This window comes from Gadus morhua, chromosome 19 (assembly GCF_902167405.1).
Source record: "Gadus morhua chromosome 19, gadMor3.0, whole genome shotgun sequence".
NCBI classification, from domain to species: Eukaryota; Metazoa; Chordata; class Actinopteri; order Gadiformes; family Gadidae; genus Gadus; species Gadus morhua.
This window is the reverse complement of record NC_044066.1, coordinates 9,850,530-9,872,915: the sequence shown is the minus strand read 5'-3', so window position 1 is coordinate 9,872,915 and position 22,386 is coordinate 9,850,530. Positions and strand designations below refer to the sequence as shown.

Genomic DNA, 22,386 nt, shown 5'->3' with positions numbered 1-22,386 from the left:
CATTTATAACCCTGGCACACACACACACACACACACACACACACACACACACACACACACACACACACACACACACACACACACACACACAACATTTAAGATTTATAATTGTATCAACGTTTTTTGATAAGTTACTTACAAGTGAGTCGTACAATCAAAGAATACAATCATAATTAGAGTAAATTGCTTAACGACCTAGTTTCTAACAAAAAACAACCAAGTGGGGAGTAGACATAGGAATCAGAAGGACAAGGTTTTAGTGGATAATAGTTAGTTATTTTAAGTACAAATTATATTGAAGTACATTTCACCTAAATGCATTCTAATGTAAAGTTAAAGAAAAGTATGCGTTAGTTTGTCAGGCGTTCAAAACACACTAAAAAAAAGACCAAACAAACCACATGAGTCTCATATTATTTGCAAATGTCAATATTTGTCTATGATTTTATTAGACCCCCTGGTAAAAGAGTTCACGATGTTAGTTATATCCAGTTAGGAGAAACCTCTAATGGCTGAGCAAATGCTGGAAATAGTTGGACACGCACACATACTCACACAGACGCATGCCATGCACACACACATGCACGCTTGCACGTGCACGCACGGTGACCATGTCTATATCGGTCCCCGCTGCTCTTTTTTTAGCCATCACATGAAAACTCATGACTTGGCGGCCACACCGGTCACATGCAAAGCCTCTTCTGAGGAATATCGAACTCTTAACACCAGTTATTTAATCAACAAAGCCGGGCTTGTTCCCCCCCCCTGAGATCCAAGACACGTTCACCACACTGACGTTGTCGGCCGTGGGATCTGATGTTTCAATAACAGATTTATCGTCTTCCAGGAAGACAAGGGGAAAAAAAACAACTCAAAGGTCTCAAATCACCAGTAAGCTGCTTAGCATCGCTTAAGGATGCAGTTAGCAGTGCGATTGAATGTCGATCAATATGGCCGTCATTAAATCCACCTCAGGGAGGATTCGCTCACACACAGCTGCAGAATGGTCAGAACGCAAGGGTCACCATTTTAGATGACTCAAAACTGAAGCAAACCATTGGGGGAAATCCACAGAAACATTTGTGTATGTTGTGTATATAGTGTGTGTGTTCTATGTTTGGCCACGCACGTGCCTAACTTAAAAGTCAGGTGATTGCATCTAGATCAGCTCAGTATAGACGTTTTCCCTTTGTGTGGGGACACCTCGTGGTCAAGTGAGGAAGTGCATTTGAGGAATAAGCTTGGCATGATTTGGAAAATCAAATGTTGGTTATTATCTATGAACTGAGATTGTATTGGACGTTTTTATTACCGTGATATACCAGATATGTGAATGACTTAGAATTGTAGTTTAGCCTGTTTAAAACCAACTACTGGAATAATGGTTATGATTCCGTAAACAATGCTCTGTCAGGAATGACAGAGCAGTTCGAGATGGAAGGTCCTAAATCGACCGCCCGTCAGTGCAGCGTTTGATTGGATCACGTTAGCCATCAGCGGATAGGGCCGCATGACTACAGTGTCCCCCCAGAACGAGCTATGCCCATCTCTTGCTCATGTCTGTCTCTAGTACAGATATCCCTCTAGCTGCAGTTGCTACTGAAAATGTTGAAAATAAGAAAATAACTGTTGCATTATGCCTATTTTAAGTGTTTTAATTACAAAATTGTCTATATATATATATTTATATAACATAAAAATTTCAGGTCCAACAATTAACTTTGAGGGAACGTCATTCATTTCAAAGAAAGTTAGATATACAAATTTACAACTAGAGGAAATGACCACTAGAGGGAGCCAGGGAGCGCCCTCTGTTGCCTCTCCTCAGTAGAGCCATAAAACCCCCTCCACACTTGATGTAAGGGCTCCTCGCCTCGCACCACTCAATTCACCTGTCAACAGAGACCATTAGGCCAAGTGAAATATTAGCTCAGCCACGTTTGCTGAACGCACACCATTTAGCATTCGCTCATTTAGCAGGCTGTTTCTATCCAAAGCCACGTCCAGTTACTTTCTTTAGAAACATGATGAAGGACGGGTTAGGGATAAGGCTATCTGGTACACAGTGAAACGGTACATTAGACTCTAGAGATCCATTTGGTTTAAGCCAAGGACCTTTTGGCTTTACGTCAAACACGTACACAGAACAACAATAACAAACATGTTGGTCATACAACCTGCAAAAGGACACCTTGACACACACAGTCAACTTCACTCATTTAACCATCGTTAAGATTAAGTGTGTGTGTGTGACATCATCAACTAAAGAGATGACAGGCGAGGGTATTTAATTAGATGACTCAGAGTGTTTACTGCAGCCCGCAGTCACCACCTATCAACCGCTAAAGAGACCAGAAACAGATCATAAATGTGCTGCTCTTCATCATAGCTTGTATTCGTTTTATTCCAGCAGGCCCAACAATCAGTCAGTTGCACTAGGTAGCCTTAAAAGGTAGTGTGTGTATGTGTGTATGTGTGTGTGTATGTGAGTGTGTGTGTGTGTGTGTACCTGTGTACGTGTGTGTGTGTGTGTGTGTGTGTGTGTGTGTGTGTGTGTGTGTGTGTGTGTGTGTACGTGTGTGTGTGTGTGTGTGTGTGTACGTGTGTGTGTGTGTGTGTGTGTGTGTGTGTGTGTGTGTGTGTGTGTGTGTGAGAGAGAGAGCAGAGGAAGGAATGCTGTGTAGACGGTGCTGTGGCGTGTATTGCTCTTGGCAGATTAAAGGGGGATTTTACTACCTATTGGCGTCAGGCCCCCCTTCTTCTCAGGGGCCCTAGCTTCCATGATTCCCAAAAGATCTTCATCACCTCAAGCTCCACCTTCACCTGTCCATCCACCCTCTCACCCCTCCCTCCCCCTCACCCCGCTTCTCTCCTCTGATAGTGCGTGTGTGTAATTGTTTGTGTGTGTGAATGTGTGTGTCTGTTTGTATTTGTCCGTGCATGTGTGTAATTATGTGTATTAGTCATTCTCTGTGGTATAGATAATTGTGTGTGTGTCTGTGTGTGCGTGTGTGTGTGTGTGTGTGTTGTCTTAAATTTGAGATTTTTTTAAGCTGGTGAACAGGGTAACGAGTCAGCGGAACTTTACTGATTTAATGGACTGCAAACTACTATTACTACTGCTACTGTGAATACTTTAAATACTTATACTGCTGCTTCTACTGCTCCCACAACTATTATTGTCAGATCTGATTTATATGGTTCAGGCCCAGGGCGGTCAAATATTTGACATATTATATACCCATTCACAATTGTACACAGCTCATAAAAAGACCATGGTATGTACCAAGGCCCCTTCAATGCTTCGAGGTCAATGGCTTCTCAGATTACACAAACAGCCTAGAGCTACACAATCACTGCTGGCTACACAACACAATGCATGCCAAGCCACAAAATCACACACAAAAAAACAACACTTCCCCAAGAGTCAGGGACCCAAACAGAGTAGCCCTCCCGGAGTCAAAATGACATTACCTATCGTAAATCCAAAATAAGTCGTGCATATATATTTTTGGAAGAAAGGGCGTCCTAGGAAACAATGAATGTATGTAATTAAAGTCCTTTCCCCTCATCCCCTCATGGGCTGGCTCTTGAAGTGGGCCTTGTGTCGAGTGCTCTTTTGCTGGAACCCTGACCGTGCCTTGTCCACCGATGCCAAAAGAGGACACACACTGACAATATGTTTGTCTAAAGAGATGCAGATGTGGACAGCACAGGATGAGAGGAAACAGACGCACACAGCAATCTTTTTATAGCCATCGGGCAGTGTTGTTGTGACAGTTCTGTGTACAATAAAGTAAATGGCAAGAAATGATGATGATTCTCGTGATGGCTGCAACGTTTATAGTGGGATGATACATTATCATTTTTGTTGTTGCTCTTCTTGTCTGCCTGTCTATATGTATCTGCCTATATAGTGAATATATGAATATGTTTATATATATATATATATATTATGTCAATCTGTCCTTCTGTCTTTCTTCACGTACAGTAGAGTATATTTGTAGAACAAATACCTAGCAGACAAGATTAGATTGGATGTGATTTTTCAATGTGACCTTTATATTTATATTCCTTGCCCACACAACACACAATTAAATTAATTTAGCATCAAGCCAGATAGTGCAAGGTTGCACAAGGTCCAGGTACAGTAATAAAGTAGTATGTTTAGACTTTATATACTGAAACGATGAAGATTTTATCAAAATTACACACTTATATATACATATATACATCTATGCAAACAAAAACTAAATTGAAATGCGTCTGTGTTCTATATAGAGGATTGAGATGATAGCATTCTTTCGTTTCCAGAGGCAGGTTAATGGAACAATAACAGGATACAAAATAATTATTGCAAATATCATTAAATTCAAAGTTCCAAGAAATGAAACTCACAAATTTCTCACTTTTCTACCCAGATGAGGTCTGTAATTGGTATGCCTCATTTACATAGCCTTGCTTTCCACACAGTACATTGTGTTAAGTGTCCCCGTGGTCTATGTTGAGAGAGTTATATCCACAGAATGTATGTCTCATCTGTGAATCACCGCAGGTGGAATAAATTGTTGACTCTTTAATCAGAGTAAATATTTGTTGTCATTCCCAGGTGTCTTAGGAAGGTACTTTGTTTGGGGTATTTTTAACGGCTAAGAACCTTCCTGTAATGTATTCACCACAAAGACCCGGCGTAAACCGCAGTGTGCGTAGCGAGCGTGGGCGATCGCATTCTTACATGAATTCATAATGCAGGCATGTTTTGATTACAGCAACACGCTCATGGCAGTGTTACTAATAAGACGCACACAAAAGATGATATTACACAACAAAAATAGTTTTATTTGAATTACGTTGCCTTAGCTTTTCAAGTGCTTCACAGGGCATTTTCTATGGACGGTACCTTTGTATTTCACAGCCCAATGTATTTGTGTGTGTGTGTTTTGGGTGTAATGTTCAGGGTTGAAGTGTGCATTAATGCAGGACATTCAGGACTGCCCAGTCTGTGTTCCTACTCCCCAAAAGGAAAGCGGAAGACACCTCACTGCTGAAATAGATGACTGCATGAAAACTGAGGTTAGGATGTAGAAAAGACCCAGTACTTTTCCATAAACCTGTTATGTAAATGCCATTGCCCATTCAGTTCATATCTAATTTGTCTCAAATTGAGTCAAACTGTTTAGTAATAGACAATATATGTCTGTATATACGGTTTATATTAGTAAAGGTACAGATTGGCCAGTTATAGGTCAGAAAGGTGTATGCCTAACAGGCCTTGAACTGTTGCCACAACTATTTATAACTGGTTTTATATGTTTACTCTCATGTTGGTGCACCGGGGGGCATGTACTCGCTAGGGTTTTCTCCACTCAAATCCGTCCAGATTAGCCCTCATGGCAATTCTTCCCTCGATAGCAAGGTCCTTCTCTCGCCCACGGTGGTCAACACTGTAATCGAGCACAGGGATCAATCTACACCGATAGGACACTTAAAAAAATGGCTGACTTAATGAAAGTTTAATGGCATTGAGGATGACTCGCTGTGAGCAATGTTTGAACAAAAAAAACTGCATCCAATCAGCTTCTTCACTACTTACACAGAATGAATGTCTCTTGTGTTTGGCTGAGTGCCCAGAGAATGCATGTCTGTGATAAGCATACACAAATTAGAACAAGTGTTGGTTTTTGCAGTAGCATGCTGTTGTTTTGGACAAGGCCGAGGTCGGGGATAAAATGCCCACCAATTATAATGAAGGTGATATGTCCAGTTGGACTGTGGCGGTCGGGCCCAGACAGGGAGGAGGGTTATCAATTCGGTTGGACACGACCATCCAAACCAGTAAATACATCTAAACAGAACGAGTAAATATTTACTCCATTAGTCTCGTCCAGACATTTACGCCGATGTCCGGTAACATTCAAGAAGCTGTTTTCACGGAAGTGTTTGAACGGGAAAAATGTTTTTGTTTGTTTATGGATAGGGAAATAGTCTCAGATGGACCAAACATTCCCCTGAAATACAAGCTCTCTCCCGTCAATGGAAATCGTGTGATCTCATTCATTCACGCTACCAAGCTGAAATAGATAGATGTGTTTTGTGTTTGTGTGTGTGCGAGTGTGTTCGTGAATCTTGTGCAGAAAAGTAACAAGACCTACGTGGGAGTGTGTGTGGATGATGTCTGGTTTAAGAAGCCATCATCCACACACACTCCCATAACCTATAAATGATACAAATCAGATTGTAACTTACATAACCTACATTATATCATTACACGTATCTATGATACTATGACAGACAAACAAAGCAACATGACATTAGAACCCATCCACTTATTCTGGAAAGGATTTGTCTCTGGTAGGGAAATATTGGCCATATTAATTCAGGTGCCAGAAGGCTAGTGTAAGGGGTCCTGATAAACAGAAATACGCTGTGGCAGCACTGCCTCACAGTTTAATGTGAATCCACTCACGGTCTGCTAAGCACATTAGCTCTTTAAGCATGCTGCAGCCATCATGTGTTATATGACACGATATTATGAAGCCTCAGAAGCATAGTGAGGAAATATAAAAATGACACATACACATAAAGTGATGCATTCCTGCAGACACATACACGCACATGCACATGTGCACACACACACAAACACACACACACACACACACACACACACACACACACACACACACACACACACACACACACACACACACACACACACACATGCACATCGTGGGCCTGTCGAGATCAACATGGCATCAACATTCCCACTATTCCAACTGGGCCCATACAGTATTGTTAGTCAAATTAGGTGTAGTCAAATTGTACGACACCAAATGCTAGACATTCACAATTCCAACTTGCTAACACAACTACCCAAATCCAGTCACAACGGTTATGTAACACTGATTGGGGTATAGCGATGTAAACTATCGGTGGCTTGTGGGGAGCCGTTTGGCGCGACACTACGACAGACATGTGTCTACTCAACACATTTCTGAGGAACCCATTTGAGGCCAGTTGATTCCCTTTCCACCACTGTCAGCCCCAGACCCTCCTCCGCTGCTGTTCCCGCTCTATTTATTATGCCGGCCCGACTAGTCTAGACAACATGTTATTAGGGATATGAACTATGATGCTCGCGCAAACACTCACTGGTGTAGACAGACGCACCCGCACAGACATACACATGCAAATGTTAACATACAAACAGATATACACACACACAAACAGACGCAAGCGCAGCCACACACACACACGCACACGCACACACACACACACAAACACACACACACACACGCACACAAACAGAAAGTCATAATGATTCATACAAACAAACACACACACACTTTGTTCAACATTGCCTGAACCAAGTATTTATGGACTATGATTAAAAGTTAATAAAAGCTGTATTATCAGCCACTTTGACGCATTTTCTCTCATATTTTCCACTCAAACGTGCGCTGAAAAATAGGACCAATAGCAGCACATTCATCATGTCCGCTGAACAGAACATTTAATAATTGCTATCATCATTATCAAATAATGATTCCAGAAGGCCCCAATAATTAAAGTTGGGGCCTTTTCGTTGGCCTTTAAAGTTGCTGTTTTCGTTGGGGTTATTATGACCTATTTATGCCCTAAAGAGGTACTTGCCGGGGACTTATCAGAATAACGTCAATGCCAACTCTGACTCTGTGTTGTTCTGTGCATCAGACAATTAAAGAGCTGAACTAGAACAAGCCCTGCGTTTGGTTCTCAGCGTCCTGACGTTGTCGTAGTGCCGATACCAGCCTAACGTTGACTCACCCTCCGTATAATAATCGCTGCCGGTAAAAGTCGCCGTTGGCCAGCGAGGTTAATGCGTCGGAGCTGGGAAAAGCCGACGCTGGGAACATAGTGAGTCTCAGTGCGAGAGCAGCCGAGGTGTTGCGTAGGAGTGAAGGAGGGACCTTTGTTATGGTGTTTTTCAAACACAGAATGACAGACGTCTAATTCATATGATAAATGCTGAAAGGTTTTCCATTTGGCTCTATTGCCGCTCGCTAAAGTGCAAGACCGAGAAAAATAAGGATGCATGCATTTGCCGTCTTGAGTGCAAATTAAAAATGTGACATTAGTAAATCAAATCATGAAACAACCTCTGGAAGGATTTGTGGAAAAAAATTGGGAAATAAGTAAATATGGCTGATAATACAACTTTGACTAACTTTAAATGGTGCTTGTATCACATCTAATCTATGCATGCCATTACAGCTCAATAACGAAATACTTCATTTAAAAGATGGGTCAATGTTTCAATCCACACAAGTCTACAGAAACCATAAGATCATTTTGCATTTGCCAATGCATAGAAATGTCTTCATGCAGGGAGACCATGCTCTCCGCCAACCTTTACAGCATCAGTGAGTATTATGGGCTGGCTCGGCGCTTCACATGGTGTCCATAGCAAGACTAACACAACAGAGCATCGCGCTGACGTCCAGACATGGCCAGACACAGTCCAGAAGCCAGTTGTTTCATGTTTACGTGGCGCGCGCGTTACTCTTCATGTTGTGTATGGAGGCGGTTGCCATAGCAGTGTCTTCAATGAGTCATTCAACAACAGCGAGAGCTAGCTTCTTTTACATAGGCGCAGCCAATTGGAAACGCAAGCAGCCCGCTAACTGTTGGAAAATTTTAAACGTTAACTATACTACAGAGAGTATGAATACAATATACCACTACTACTACTATTACTGCTGTTTCTACTACTACTTATTCTAAGAATACTACTTGTATATTAAAAATGATATTATAATTCAAACTCAAACTAATTCTAACTGCTGCAGATTCTTAAGAAGCATGTGTGAATTGTCAGAACAGTTCAACACATCAAGAGGCTATTTAGAGAGATCTTTTTTGGATTGCCAAACTCACACCGCGCTCAGTTTTCACGCCGTGGTTGACGAAAGACAAATTTTAAGTGGCTCTTGATCTCTACACGCAGACGAGAGCCCTAGATAAGAAACAAAAAAGCAGGGCCTGGCCTTGAAGTTGAGACAGAGGAGCCCAGGTTTGGAGCCCCAACAACAACACCACCACAGCATCTGTTGGTCTGCTGTTGTAAGTCAGGCAGGAACCGGGCTCCATCATGTTCATACTCCTCGAGGAAGGTGGCCAGGTGCCAACTGAAAGGCTTGTGCACAGCTGCGTTTCATCAGCATAACGATGCAGCCAGCATCCCTACTGATGAGTTCAACCTGGGGGTTTTCAAACTGTGGGTCACGAACCTTTGAGTGGGTCGTAGAAGGGGACCGTAGAAGGGCCGTGGGATGAGTACGGTAAACATGAGGTACAATAATTAACCACTAATTAACATGAGTTCATGCAGTAATAAATATTTTTATTATTTTCATTTTTTTTAGAATCGGGGTGTGGGTTAGCATAAGGATAGGGTTAACCAAAGGTTATCCAAAATATATATGCATGCCTATTGCCTACATTTAATTAGTTTTAAGAATGAAAAGAGGAGTACTGTATGGATGAATATTGAGGAATGTTAATTAGCTTGTTTTTTCATTTTTTTTATGCATTGCATATATTTTAATGTGTAAAGTATTCTGTGGGCCCGAAGGACTGCATCTTCACTGGGGGTGACCCACGCTCCGCGGGACCTCCTAGACAGAAGTAATCAGCTCCGCCAGAGGAGCAAGACAGGAACTCATGCGGGGCAGAATCAGACAAGCTATTGTTTGACAGCCATGTGTTCTGGGATAACACTGGGATCCACAGCCACAAACAATTACACCAAATAACCAAACACAAGCACTCGGTTCAGCTCAGGTCAGTCCCAACTGCAATGCCATATGTACACTGCTTCAGGATGAGCATGCGTCTCGCAGACTTAAAGGGGACTTTCAGAAACCACTGAGTCCTGTCCCAGAGGAGAAGAGAGGAACGATAGCCTGCTGCTGCCTCGGGGTGAGCTTAAGACCATAGTGAAAGGTTTATCCTAATATGTGTAATCATAGATCCCAGTTTGAATGGTACGAAGCCTTTGATTACAAGGACATCTGAGATAAACCAGGCACTGAGAATTGTGCCTGAAAATTGTGAGTGTGTTTCTGCATTCATAGGTGTATCTCTGTGTGTGCTTATGTTTGTGTGTACTGATGTGTGTCATTGTGTGTGTGTGTGTGGGTGTCATTGTGTGTGTGTGTGTGTGGGTGTCATTGTGTGTGTGCAAGTGTGTTTGATTGTTTGTGTGTGTGTGGGTGGGCGGTTGATGAATCTAAGCTAACCTGTGACTTGAATCTCACAAGGATCAGCAGTCCTGCTGTGTACCTCTCCCTGGGAGGGCAGGCCAGAGAGAGATTGAGGGGGACCTTTAACAAGAGCACAGTGTACTTGGACTGTATGCAAACGATGTGTTCTACCACACGGAGAAATACCCCTAGTTGGAGATCCGAGTGCTGTAGCCGTACATAAATAAAGAAAGATAGCCACATGCCAATGCTTTAACACTACCTATCTATATCTGTCACACTCCTACACACACAAACAGACACACAGAGACACGCAGAGAGACAGACGCACGCACGCACACACACACACACACACACACACACACACACACACACACACACACACACACACACACACACACACACACACACACACACACACACACACACACACAATGTCAAGCGAGTGGGTGCCGCAATGTAGTAGCAGTATACATGCTGTCCTCAGGATGTGAACAGGGTGTTATGCTGTGTGTGCACTGTGCACATTGCATTTCCCCCAAACACATTACGTTTTAAAAGACCTTTCATACCCACTTCCTCTCCTCCTCATGTAGTTTCACAGCAAGTCCTGACGAGAACACCATTGTTCTGGAAAGTTAATGAAAGAGGTGTGACTCACAACGCTTCAGAAACCTAAGAAGGCAAAACTGAGGCATTTTCATTCTTTTGTTGAGCTTGAGGTTTGAAAAACATGTGCATTGTGAGGAGAATGGCGGGAATTCTCGAAGGACACCGACTTAAATGATACCATGGCATTGTGTTTACAAAGGGAGAGAGAGAGAGAGAGAGACAGAGACATTGGAATGATGCAAGAGCGCTTGCACACTGTCGAGAGCGTATCAAAGACTCCCTTGTTAACTGATTTGGACAGAATAAAAAACAAAACCCAAGTCCAAAATAGATAGGAGAATTTAATCGAATCATCGTCGAAATCAAATTTATCTGTGTAAATGCAGAGGGGCCGTTTTGGAACATTTTGGTTGTGCAAGTAAATGAAACAGAGAAGGGTTTGGTCGTATTTTGAGGAGTAGGTTTTTTTTGGGTGAAAGGGGGGATCAAAAGCGGAACCCTTTAAACAACAGAACCTGGTTGGAGACTCATTGGTGGTTTGAAATTATTAAAGAGAGGGAGGTTTTTGAAAAGACTTCCAAAAATAAGTCGAAATAAAAAACATGTTCACAAGGGCAACCTGAAACCCCCAATTGGCTCAAGTTAATAACCCTTTAAATATAATCAATTTCATACCAATTTGGTGCTTCGGACTACTCGATCTGTTCTCGGAACCCATCTAAGAACGGGTGCTGTACCTTTCTCCATCAGTCAGCCAATTATGAGATGGGCGGTGAAGCCAATTTCTCCTGGGTTGTTTACTTGCCAAACCAGGACCTCTGATGACCCTTCATCTGCCGTTATATAAACCGCCTCCCTTCCTGGCCCGTTACCCCAGAGGTCCCTGGCTGCCGCCCCCACTCCGCCTCCCTCCCTCCGTCACTCCCCGCGTGCCGCCATGCCCCTCTCCATGGTTTCCCGGTAATGGAGGGGGGGCTTTTTTATCCCGCTTTCCATAAACCGGCTCCCACCCCCTGTATTTATTTAGCTTACGGATGGAGCTCTGCCATATAGGCAGACATTCAGGCCTGGTAATAGACAGGTCCACACACGGTCCATGGCTCACTGAGGCTGTGTTCACACCTAGACACCTAAACACATAGCCCCACCACCACCACCACCTACTTTCCCTGTGGAACACACTTCATGCACTATTACATGCCTTTCCACCCCCTCGCTGACACACACACAAACACACACACACACACACACACACACACATTCACACTTGTGCTTGCACCCCCCCCCCACACACACACACACACACACACACAACAACAACACATCTTTCTGTGTACCCATGGTCTGCACCCCTCTGGGCACCCTGTCTTATAACACCGGGGGACAGCCCCCATGCATTAAGCCCTCAGAAAGAGAGAGAGAGAGAGAGGGAGAATACTCAAAGGCTAAAATTAACAATACGCATTCCCCAGTGGGGAGGGGGGCCCTCAGTCATTACCTTTTCCACTGTGTCGTGAGCACACATCGCAAGGCCCTTAAGTTAGAGCTCGGTGTTGACGACAACATGCTGGCTGTGGGAGGGACCCCAGGCCTAAGGGCCGACCTCCGGGGAGGCCCGAGGGCCGGTTATCACTCGGGGTGGGGAACACTCTGGCCTTCTGCAAGGTCAAGAGAAGATTTAGAAGAGATGTGTTGAATAAGATCACAATAGAATATATAATACAAGTAAAATAATAAGTACAAATAGAAATACATTAATGCATAGATACATAAAGAAAATCCCGGTATCTTTATATTTACAATTTAATATGTACTTACCCCATTTATTACCCTTGTACTAAATGATATTGGTGTGTGTCAGAAGTACAGTGCAAATTGACATTGAGAGTTGTACATTGTGTAACATTGAAAGGGAATCATAAATACTAAGTCAGGGAGAGGTGAGAATTAGTCTGAGCATTGTTCACTCACACAGGAAGTAGTTAAGACAGGAAGCCGGAAGCTGTCCCTTGAGCCTGGCTAAGGGAAGAAACACACCACGCATACACGCACACACACAGCGCAGTGTATTCAGACACACACAACAATGCCTTTTTGTCAATGTGTGCATAATGTGCTTTAATTATGGAGTGACTCAGTCTACTGTCTGTCTCCCAGGTTTCCTGTCTTTCCTATTCCTGATTACCGTTATTTGCGTTTGTGTGTGAGCAAGTGAGTTTGTATATCCGTGTGTGTATCCTTGTCTCTGATAATCTGTAGCCAAAGTTCAACACACAATCGTTCAGGAAAATAAAAAATAAAAATACTTGCAATCACTAAAGCGAGAAACACAAAAAGCACTAGTCAAATTTTAATACATATAAATAAATATATATTCTTTGCTAATAACAATTGCACAATGATGAATACTTCAACCAGTCATGTTTTTATGAATGCCATTAAAGCTACATTCACTTCACCAGTGGACAGTAGCCTCTTTCTCGGTCATACGTCATGGGAATCTAAAGTAACAGATAATGGGGAATAAGGTTTATTTCATTAAATCCTCACCTTAATTTGGCTTTGTGTTGAAATAAATTGAAAGCATTTCAGGTAAAATCTCCCCGAATGCTGGAGGCCCTGTCCTCTTTTTCTCCTGTTTTGCGTTTTGTTTGGAGTGAGACATTAAAAGCCACCATGGAGTGCCGAGAGTGTGTAAGAATGTATTATTACCAAACAGCGCGCAATTAGGGTAAAACTTTCTCCTGATGCTTTCCAAGAAAGCTCTAGGGGAAAACATTTCTCGGTAATAACAGTTTGATCATTATGAATGACTCTTAATCTATTGATGCTAAGAAGCTATTCATAATGTTGGTCCCGTGAACTGAATAAAACCTATCATACATGCCATCACAACAGCCTTGGATGACAGGGCCTTCATTTTTTATTTATTACAATTTTAATGAACAAGGAAAGTCCCATTGAGATTAAAAATGTATTTTTCAAGGGAGATCGGGCCAAGAGAGGCAGCAGCATACAAAGCAGACATTACACACAGCAAGCGACAGAAGACCACATTCAAGAAGAACTAGAAGTCAGCATAGGGAACTCGTAACCTCTGAAATTAAAGAATTTAAGAAGCTGCCTCTGATTTTTTCATTTTGGTTCTAAAAGCATTTAATGGAATACATTTGTTCAGTTTGAACTTTTCCTGCAACGTATTACATGCCTTGGTTGCAGAATACACAAAAGCCCTTTTGCCATTTTCTGTACGGGCATTAACATTCATGCCCTGGACCAGAGAGCACTACTCTTTGGTGATTTCATCAACAACAACAACTGAATATTCCTAAACGCTTAACATACTATGGGACTGGAGTTCAAGCAGGGCATATTGGTTGGCATCACTTTAAAAACGAAAATACTCCCATGATCTGCTGATTTTAGGATGGAAGACTTTAGCCGGGCGGGGCATAACAGCCAACAATGTTGTGTTTAGGTGCGACCTACATATCCATGTGATGATGTATTATCACATGATAAAATCATACACTAAATTCTGTATTGGACACAGGGGAGGTCTGTAGAAATACGTCACGCAACCTTCCATCTGTCTGACTCTCCTCCATTGTAGCCCAAAAGTCCTTTATTTCCTCCTGTTTCGTTTCATCTTGTTGACATGTATTTGTAAGATACATGCCATCAAAGAGCAGGTAGAGGATGAACAGACTATGGACATTGAACATCTATCGAGCAGACTATCCCTCGTCCATTATGTACCAAAAACACGGAATTCCTTGAATCTCTCTGCCTGTTTGGGTTCAGACTGATAAGCCTAGGTAACCACAGTCTGGGTACACAATAGCATAGCTGGTTTATATACTTATGTAATCCAAGGCATTGACTGTAACAGGAGAGAGAGACAGAGGACTTCCTCTGCTGTCGATTGTCTATTCATGATCCCTTCCTGTTTGTTTTGTTTTTTTCTCAAAGAAAGGAAGAGCTTGGAATGGGGGATCAATTAATGAGTATGTTCTGAGAGATAACGTAATCCAAGAGAGGACATTTGGGTGCCCTGAATAATTGTAACCACACGTTTGCAAATCGTAATTAGCCTTTCTTTCTTTCACGTTTATTAAAATGTCCAAAGACATTGGTTCTTTGGTTCTCTCTCTTGGCCGTTTTTCCAAACTGTTAAGTCACAGCCGGTGTTGTTGAAAGACGAGAGCAGGCAGAAAAAGATAACCCCAGCCCTCCCAGCCCCCCCAGCCCTCACAGCCCTGTCCTATCAGAGGAGAAAGGCAGCTTGGTGTTGTGCCAACTTTTATGTTTAACCGCAATAACCTCCCACTCCTCTGCCATGCATTCCCTACATTTCTATCTGTCCTTGTCCTCTCTCTCTCTCTCTCTCTCTCTCTCTCTCTCTCTCTCTCTCTCTCTCTCTCTCTCTCTCTCTCTCTCTCTCTCTCTCTCTCTCTCTCTCTCTCTCTCTCTCTCTCTCTCTCTCTGCCCCTCTATATATACATAATGTGAACGTATCTCACACTCTTTCTCTTTCGCTCTCTTTCTGTCTTACCATCTCTTTGTCGCTGTCAATGTCTCTCTCTCTCTCTCTCTCTCTCTCTCTCTCTCTCTCTCTCTCTCTCTCTCTCTCTTGTTATATCTCTCTCTCTCTCTGACTCCCTATCTCAGTCTCTATTTCTGTGTGTTAGTGTGTGTGTGTGTGTGTGTGTGTGTGTGTGTGTGTCTTTGTCTTTCTCGCTCTGTTTCTCTTTTTCTGTATGAGAAACAATTGCCCCCTGTACGATTGTGTATGTACAATCGATGCTCGTGTTTGGTTTGCAAACAGAACATGGCCCGGTTTCCATGTATTCCCGTCAAAACAACCCCCCCCCCCCACACACACACACAAACACAGACACACACACCAACAAACACATACATACACGTGTGTGTCATGCATCCTTAAGTACATGCATCCACACGGGTACATCTGTGCCGAAAGAAAAGTGTCACGCGTGCAGCCCTGTGTGTGTGTCCATGCTTAATGATATACATCTCTGTGTTTTTGACCAGCAATCCTGTCCTAAGTGATTTGTTGACATCTTTATCCCATGGCCTGCAGTGGGGTTATAGGGTCTTGTAGTGTTTGGCAGACCCAATGTTTTCTTGCTTTCTTCAGTGTCAGTGAAGTGTAACACTGCTCTCTCTCTCTCTCTCTCTCTCTCTCTCTCTCTCTCTCTCTCTCTCTCTCTCTCTCTCTCTCTCTCTCTCTCTCTCTCTCTCTCTCTCTCTCTCTCTCTCTCTCTCTCTCTCTCTCTCTCTCTCTCCCTCCCTCCCTCCCTCCCTCCCTCCCTCCCTCTCTCTCTCTCTCTCTCTCTCTCTCTCTCTCTCTCTCTCTCTCTCTCTCTCTCTCTCTCTCCCTCTCTCTTTGACTCTCTCTCTCTCTCTCTCTCTCTCTCTCTCTCTCTCTCCCCCTCTCTCTCTCTCTCTCTCTCTCTCTCTCTCTCTCTCTCTCTCTCTCTCTCTCTCTCTCTCTCTCTCTCTCGCTCCCTCTGTTTTTTTTCTTTTCCTCCCTTACTTCAGTCTCTTTCTAATGCACACACAGCCACATGCACACACACACACACACACGCACCCATGGAAACACACACAAACACGTACATGGAAACACACACACACACACACACACACCGACTGCACAGTAGATTGACTGTCTTTTAAGCACTGGAGCCTTGCAAGTCTTTTCTAAATATATCCCTTGGTGTGTGTGTGTGTGTGTGTGTGCGCGTCGGGGGGATTGGTGGCTGGGCAGGGATGTAACAGTTGGAATGTAGAAAGAGGGAGAGAAGGAGAGCGAGAGACTTGTATTTCAATTTAGCTGATTTTTAATCGTAATTTACATGTATGGCTTACGATGTACGATGTTTAAAAATGAAAAATCAATTTTTATCGGGTATTTACGTAAGCACCACCACTTCACCTTTTCTGAGGTCCTGAAGTTCATAGTAACGCACCATGACTGCATGCGCTGAAAAAATGTTTTTTTTGCCAAAAAAGGCACACTATCCTCAGCCGTGTGGAACTGGTTTGGGTTTGCTGCGTCCGACCTCGAACAAGCCACTGTCTGAGGTAGAGTTTGCCCAAAGTTGGTTGCCCTGTGGCAACCAAAATCATCAGCACACGGACCAACCACCGGCTACCGTCAAGGTACACGCACCGGATGCGTGGCAGAGACGAGAAAAACATAGCCCTTCTTCTTCTTCTTCTTCTTCTTCTTCTTCTTCTTCTTCTTCTTCTTCTTCTTCTTCTACAGTGTTCACATACTGTGTGCACAGCTGCTCCCCATCGCATAGGTCCACACGCTCCATAAGGTAAAGCCTTTGGCAGATGTGGATTGGCCGGAGTGGGGGCTGGGGTACATTTCCTTTGTCCTCATTGGCTTTCAGGAAATGCCAGATGACAGATGGCCCCTGGGACTTCTGGCTTTGGATGATGTCATGCTTCCTGTCGAGCCCGTAGACACACACGCATGTTGATGGATATTGGATTGTTATGGATCCTGTTTACTTTCTGTTACCTGTGCAGAGTCAATAGGATGACCATGAGTGACAGCTCAGTAACGCTTTCGTTTAGGATGGTATATGGACACTGTTCTAAATGGGCATTTGACATTTGTGTATGATGCTGCAAATACAAACACACACATACATTTACACACAGACACACACAGACACTCACACACACACACACACACACACACACACACACACACACACACACACACACACACACACACACACACACACCTACCTACTGTATTCACTAACATGCCACACAGATGCAGGCATGTGTGTGCGCGTGCAGAAGCTCAAGAGGGACCATGTGTTGCCATCTGTGGCCAAGCTGCAGCTCACATTCTACCGTGGTCTCCCAATACAATGGGTTATTATTCAGGGCTTGTGCCTCACACACTCTCTCTTGCTCTCGCGCTCTCTCTCTCTCTCTCTCTCTCTCTCTCTCTCTCTCTCTCTCTCTCTCTCTCTCTCCTGGGCAGTTTCAGGCCATCAGATTAGTGTTGAGACCCCTTCCCACCCCTACCCCCCCCCACCACACCCACCCACCCCCTCCAAACCAATCAGAATGCGGCGTTGGGAGCAGAAATGTGTGTAATGTGAAACCAATGGTCTTTTGGCTCAACACTTGAAAACCTACAAAACAGTAGGAAGCCCTCACAAACCACTCTCTCTCTCACCCACGCACACACACACACACACACACACACACACACACGCACATACACAATCTCACACACAAACACAGAGAGGCGAGACCTACAGACACACACGAGTCTGTATACAGATACAGTCCATTGGGTTGACGGAACATCTCAACCTACACACACCACGCTACAGTTTAGCCTTTAGCCTTTAGCCTTAGCCTCTGCCACGGGTTGGATGCCTGGAGGTAGCGGTTAGCTCTTCGCGGCCTGAGCTAGCTCCCCGGGGGGGCCTCCGGGGTGCAGAGGGCCAGTTGGATGATGCAGTGTGTGATCTGGTTCCTCTCGCCACAGCTCAGCTCCGGGTCGACCTGCAGCTGCGAGGTCTCCTCAGACGGGAAGAAGAAGAAAAAGTCCTCCAAGAACCTGTAAGTACACGCACACACACGCACACGCATACACCTACACACGCGCGCACACACACACATTGTATTGTGCTCATGGTATTACATTCTGCTTGGAAGATCCAGTATGAGATCCCCTATCCTCTATATGTGATACTTTGTATGTGTAATATGAAATTTTCTCTCTGCGTTTGTGAAGTGTATGTTGATGTAAATGATTGAAACACTGGCAGAAGAACACAATGACAAAAAGGAATAGAAGACCAGAGGGCTGAGTGTAAACAACGACAGGGCAGAGAGAGAGAGAGAGAGAGAGAGAGAGAGAGGGGGGGGGGAAACTGAAGTGATCAGGATTTACATAAAACAATCCTGATCATACCTACAGTGGCCCTTTGATGCTTTTGCATTCAGCCAGTATCGCCACAACCCCGCACTCTTCATTATGCAAATATCCATTGAGTTATCCGTGGTTCATATTAATCCACCACACCGGAGTGCACGGTTCTTTTGTAACATCCATATTGACAATAGAGGAGAGTGATGATAAATTAGTTGGGAGTACATTTTCACTCCAGGCATCAGGGTCTCTCAGTGTGTGTGTGTATGTTTGTGTGTAAAAGGTATGTGAATGGTGACTGCGTTAATTGGATTCGTAATGGATTGTGATACATGTGGGGAACAGGGGGCTCTGAGTAGGCCCAAACAGCCCCTGTGTACCCCATGAGGTGACAGTGAGTTTAACCCCGCCAGTTAGAGCACATGATCACGTGCTTTATGAGGTGCTAAGTGCTGTGGTGGCAAATGTGTGTCTCCCGGGCGGTAAAGGAGCAGGTGAGGGGGGGGGGGGACGACGACTATATGGTGATGTGTGTGTGTGTGTGTGTGTGTGTGTGTGTGTGTGTGTGTGTGAGAGAGAGCCTGTGTGTATTTGTTTGTCTACACGCGTATGTGAGTATGTGAAATGTAGTATGTTTTATGTGTATCTGTTTGTCCCTGGTTGTGCCATATGTGCATGCACACGTGTGTCTGTGTATGTATTTGTGTGTGTGTGAGCCTGTACATTGTGTGTTTGTGTGTGGTTTTGTGTGAGCGAGAGTGTTTCTTCAGAGATGTCTGTTGACACTGGCTCGCTTTATCAGCTGTCGATTGAGCCTATTCTGTGCTCCTGTGTCTCAGGACACAGGCTCAGTTGACACCTCCAGGAAAAACAAACTCTTCTCTTTTTTGCCTTTTCCTCTCCATTCAGGACTGCTCTCTTAAGAGATTGGTTCTTCAGAGCCTGCGTTTGTGTTTGGTTTAATCAAACCCCGGGATTATGTGATTAAGATTCCAGGGTTTGTTTACTTTGTAAGCCAGTAGAAGTGGCTCTATTGTGGCTGTATCTTTCTATTTTTGCATGGTTTCAGGAAGCTATCTTCGGCTATTAGAGGTTCGATGACGCAGGAATATCTCTAATGATCATGGTGAGTGGAAATAATAATATTTCCCTCGCTGGATAACACTTCCGTTTTTTGTGGAACTGAATGAATGAATGTCCAGAATCATAATGCAGTCATCTGGACACATCTGGAAGTATCATCATCATTATGATTTCATTGATTTAAAGAAATTGATTGATGGACAACAGATTGATGGCTGAAAGAGTCAAGAGTCTGTGATATTGACAGGAAATTGCATTCTCGGTAATGTTATATGCTGGCATTGTATTACTGATTTCATCAGTGCATGCAGCAGATGGGATCCAATACAAAGCTTTTAGGCTCTAAGAACACAGTTCCTCTCACTGTTTCCTTGCTGGATGATCGATTATGCTTTTTAGACTTGCACATTCTTGGTTTCACTTTTTTGGGTTGGCGAAGTTGGGGTAGTATGACCAGTGTCCTTTTAAACAATAACACTTTATAATGTTGGATACATGTTTCGTTAAAGCAGAATAAAAGTTACAGCTACATCTTTCTCTTTCAGTCATTAATGCCATTATCCTTTCAGAGAGGGCCCCCCTCCTTTCTATCGAACACTGACAGCCCCCCCCCCGCACTTCCATCAATACTCTAAATCTGCCTTAAATATGAATCCATGCTTATAAAACATAGCATGGTTAAAAACAATTTCTCTGTACTAAGAACCCCTTTTGTAATTTCTTAGCACAACCTTTGTTGGTTAGCTGTTTGAAACACAATTGCAGGGCAAAATGTCTGCAATTGTGCTTTTTCCAATAGCACACAAAGAATGTTTTCAAGGTTCAATGAATACCAATCGGAATAAATGAGAGACACTTGTAATTTGGTTCTAGGCATGGCTCAACGGAGTCAACAGCTCCAAGGCTAATGCCGTTGTTAAGATCTAATGTTATGTCTCTTAGACAAACTTCAAGTGTCTGGTTTTTGGTACTGACCCACAAGCGATGACATGCGCTGAGGTATTGCTAGCGGTTGCAAGACTAGCGGCTGTAAGACTCACGGTTGCTAGATTAGCGATTGTTAGAGTAGCGGTGGCTAGACTAGAGGATGCTAGACTAGATGTTGTTAAACTAGATGTGTTAGAGTAACGGTTATTAGATTAGCGGTTGCTAGACTAGATGTGTTAGAGTAACGGTTGCTAGATTAGCGGTTGCTAGACTAGATGTTGTTAGACTAGATGTGTTAGAGTAACGGTTGCTAGAATAGCGGTTGCTAGATTAGTGGTTGCTAGATTAGCGGTTGCTACCAGTTGCCAGACTAGAGGCGCATTGCAAGAGAGCTAGCAGGAACCGAAATGATGAAACTGTCGAGGATTTGTCCCTTGGAATACTGTTAAATACTGTCACTATGTTAACCCAATGGCATCAATATGGAGTAAATAAAGATGATGAGATGATGAGATAGTTATTTAGATTCCATTATGAGCCTCATCTATAGCTATTAATTTGGAACTTTGCAAATTATTTATATCAAACACATCATTTCTTAAGGTAGTACTAAGGGCATGCCTCATGCATCGCAAAACTTAGAAATGACTGCTGATACTGTGACCTAACATTTCAACCTGAGCTCTAAATGCCGCTTCATAAAATTCCCTGGAGTTAATAAGATTAACCTCACTTCTGTTCTGCAGTGACGTGCACATAATTACGACAGACATTATTAAAAGGGTGAGTACGGGCCGGGGATATCAGTCTCAATAAGAAATCTGAGCAATGCAGACGGCGACTTAGACCACGGCTTAGTTGTAATTGGTTGCTGGACTCCGATACGGGCCCAGCTATTAAACACTTAAGAGTGAGGGGAAGACTTTGTTGGTGGTGTTTAGGAGCCTCAGGGATTGGGGTGAAGTCGGACCAAACTTCCTGTTCATGAAAGTCTTAATGGTGCATCATTGCAGATTATTTGTGCCATTACGACCCCTCTATGCCACTTGTCTTGTTATACTTCTGCTTTTCTCTGTCGCTCTTTCTCTCTGTCTCTCTCTCTCTCCCCCTCCCTCACTGTACGTTCACACCAAAACCTATAAAGCTATAAAGCTGTAAATGAGAGTTGACATCACCTCAACTCTATGCAAATGAGCCAGTAGCGTTTCGGCTGTAAATGACCGCCAGCCAATCGGAATGTAGATATCTCGCCGGCGTGGGTCCCAGTAAACATACGCGCAAGAGCGATATGAGCTGTAAATATTTTTGACAGCGTTGCGTTTTGATCTATTCGGCGATTTTGCATCTTTTACAGCTTTTGGTGTGAATATACAGTCAGTCCCTCTGTCTCTGTCTCTGTCTCTCTCTCTGCCTCTGTCTCGGTCTCTCTCTCTCTGTCTATGTGTCTCTCTCTCTCTCTCTCTGTCTCTCTCTCTGTCTCTCTCTCTCTCTGTTGCCCCCTCCCCCCATGTTGCCTGTATGTAGAACAGCTGTTTTCCACGGATGGGGGAGGGGGTACCATCCACGTTACACACCTTCCCCTAC

General features: G+C 43.6%; 1 protein-coding gene across 8 annotated transcripts in view; it reads left to right on the top strand.

Moving 5' to 3' along the window:
• The window catches only part of rgs3a (regulator of G protein signaling 3a), a 111,660-nt gene that overhangs the window by 74,886 nt on the left and 14,388 nt on the right, over nt 1–22,386 (top strand). For all 8 annotated transcript variants that reach the window (XM_030341373.1, XM_030341366.1, XM_030341365.1 and 5 more), the window contains one exon: nt 18,406–18,479. In XM_030341373.1, coding sequence (XP_030197233.1) covers nt 18,406–18,479 — 74 coding nt within the window. The remainder of the gene's footprint in view (nt 1–18,405; nt 18,480–22,386) is intronic.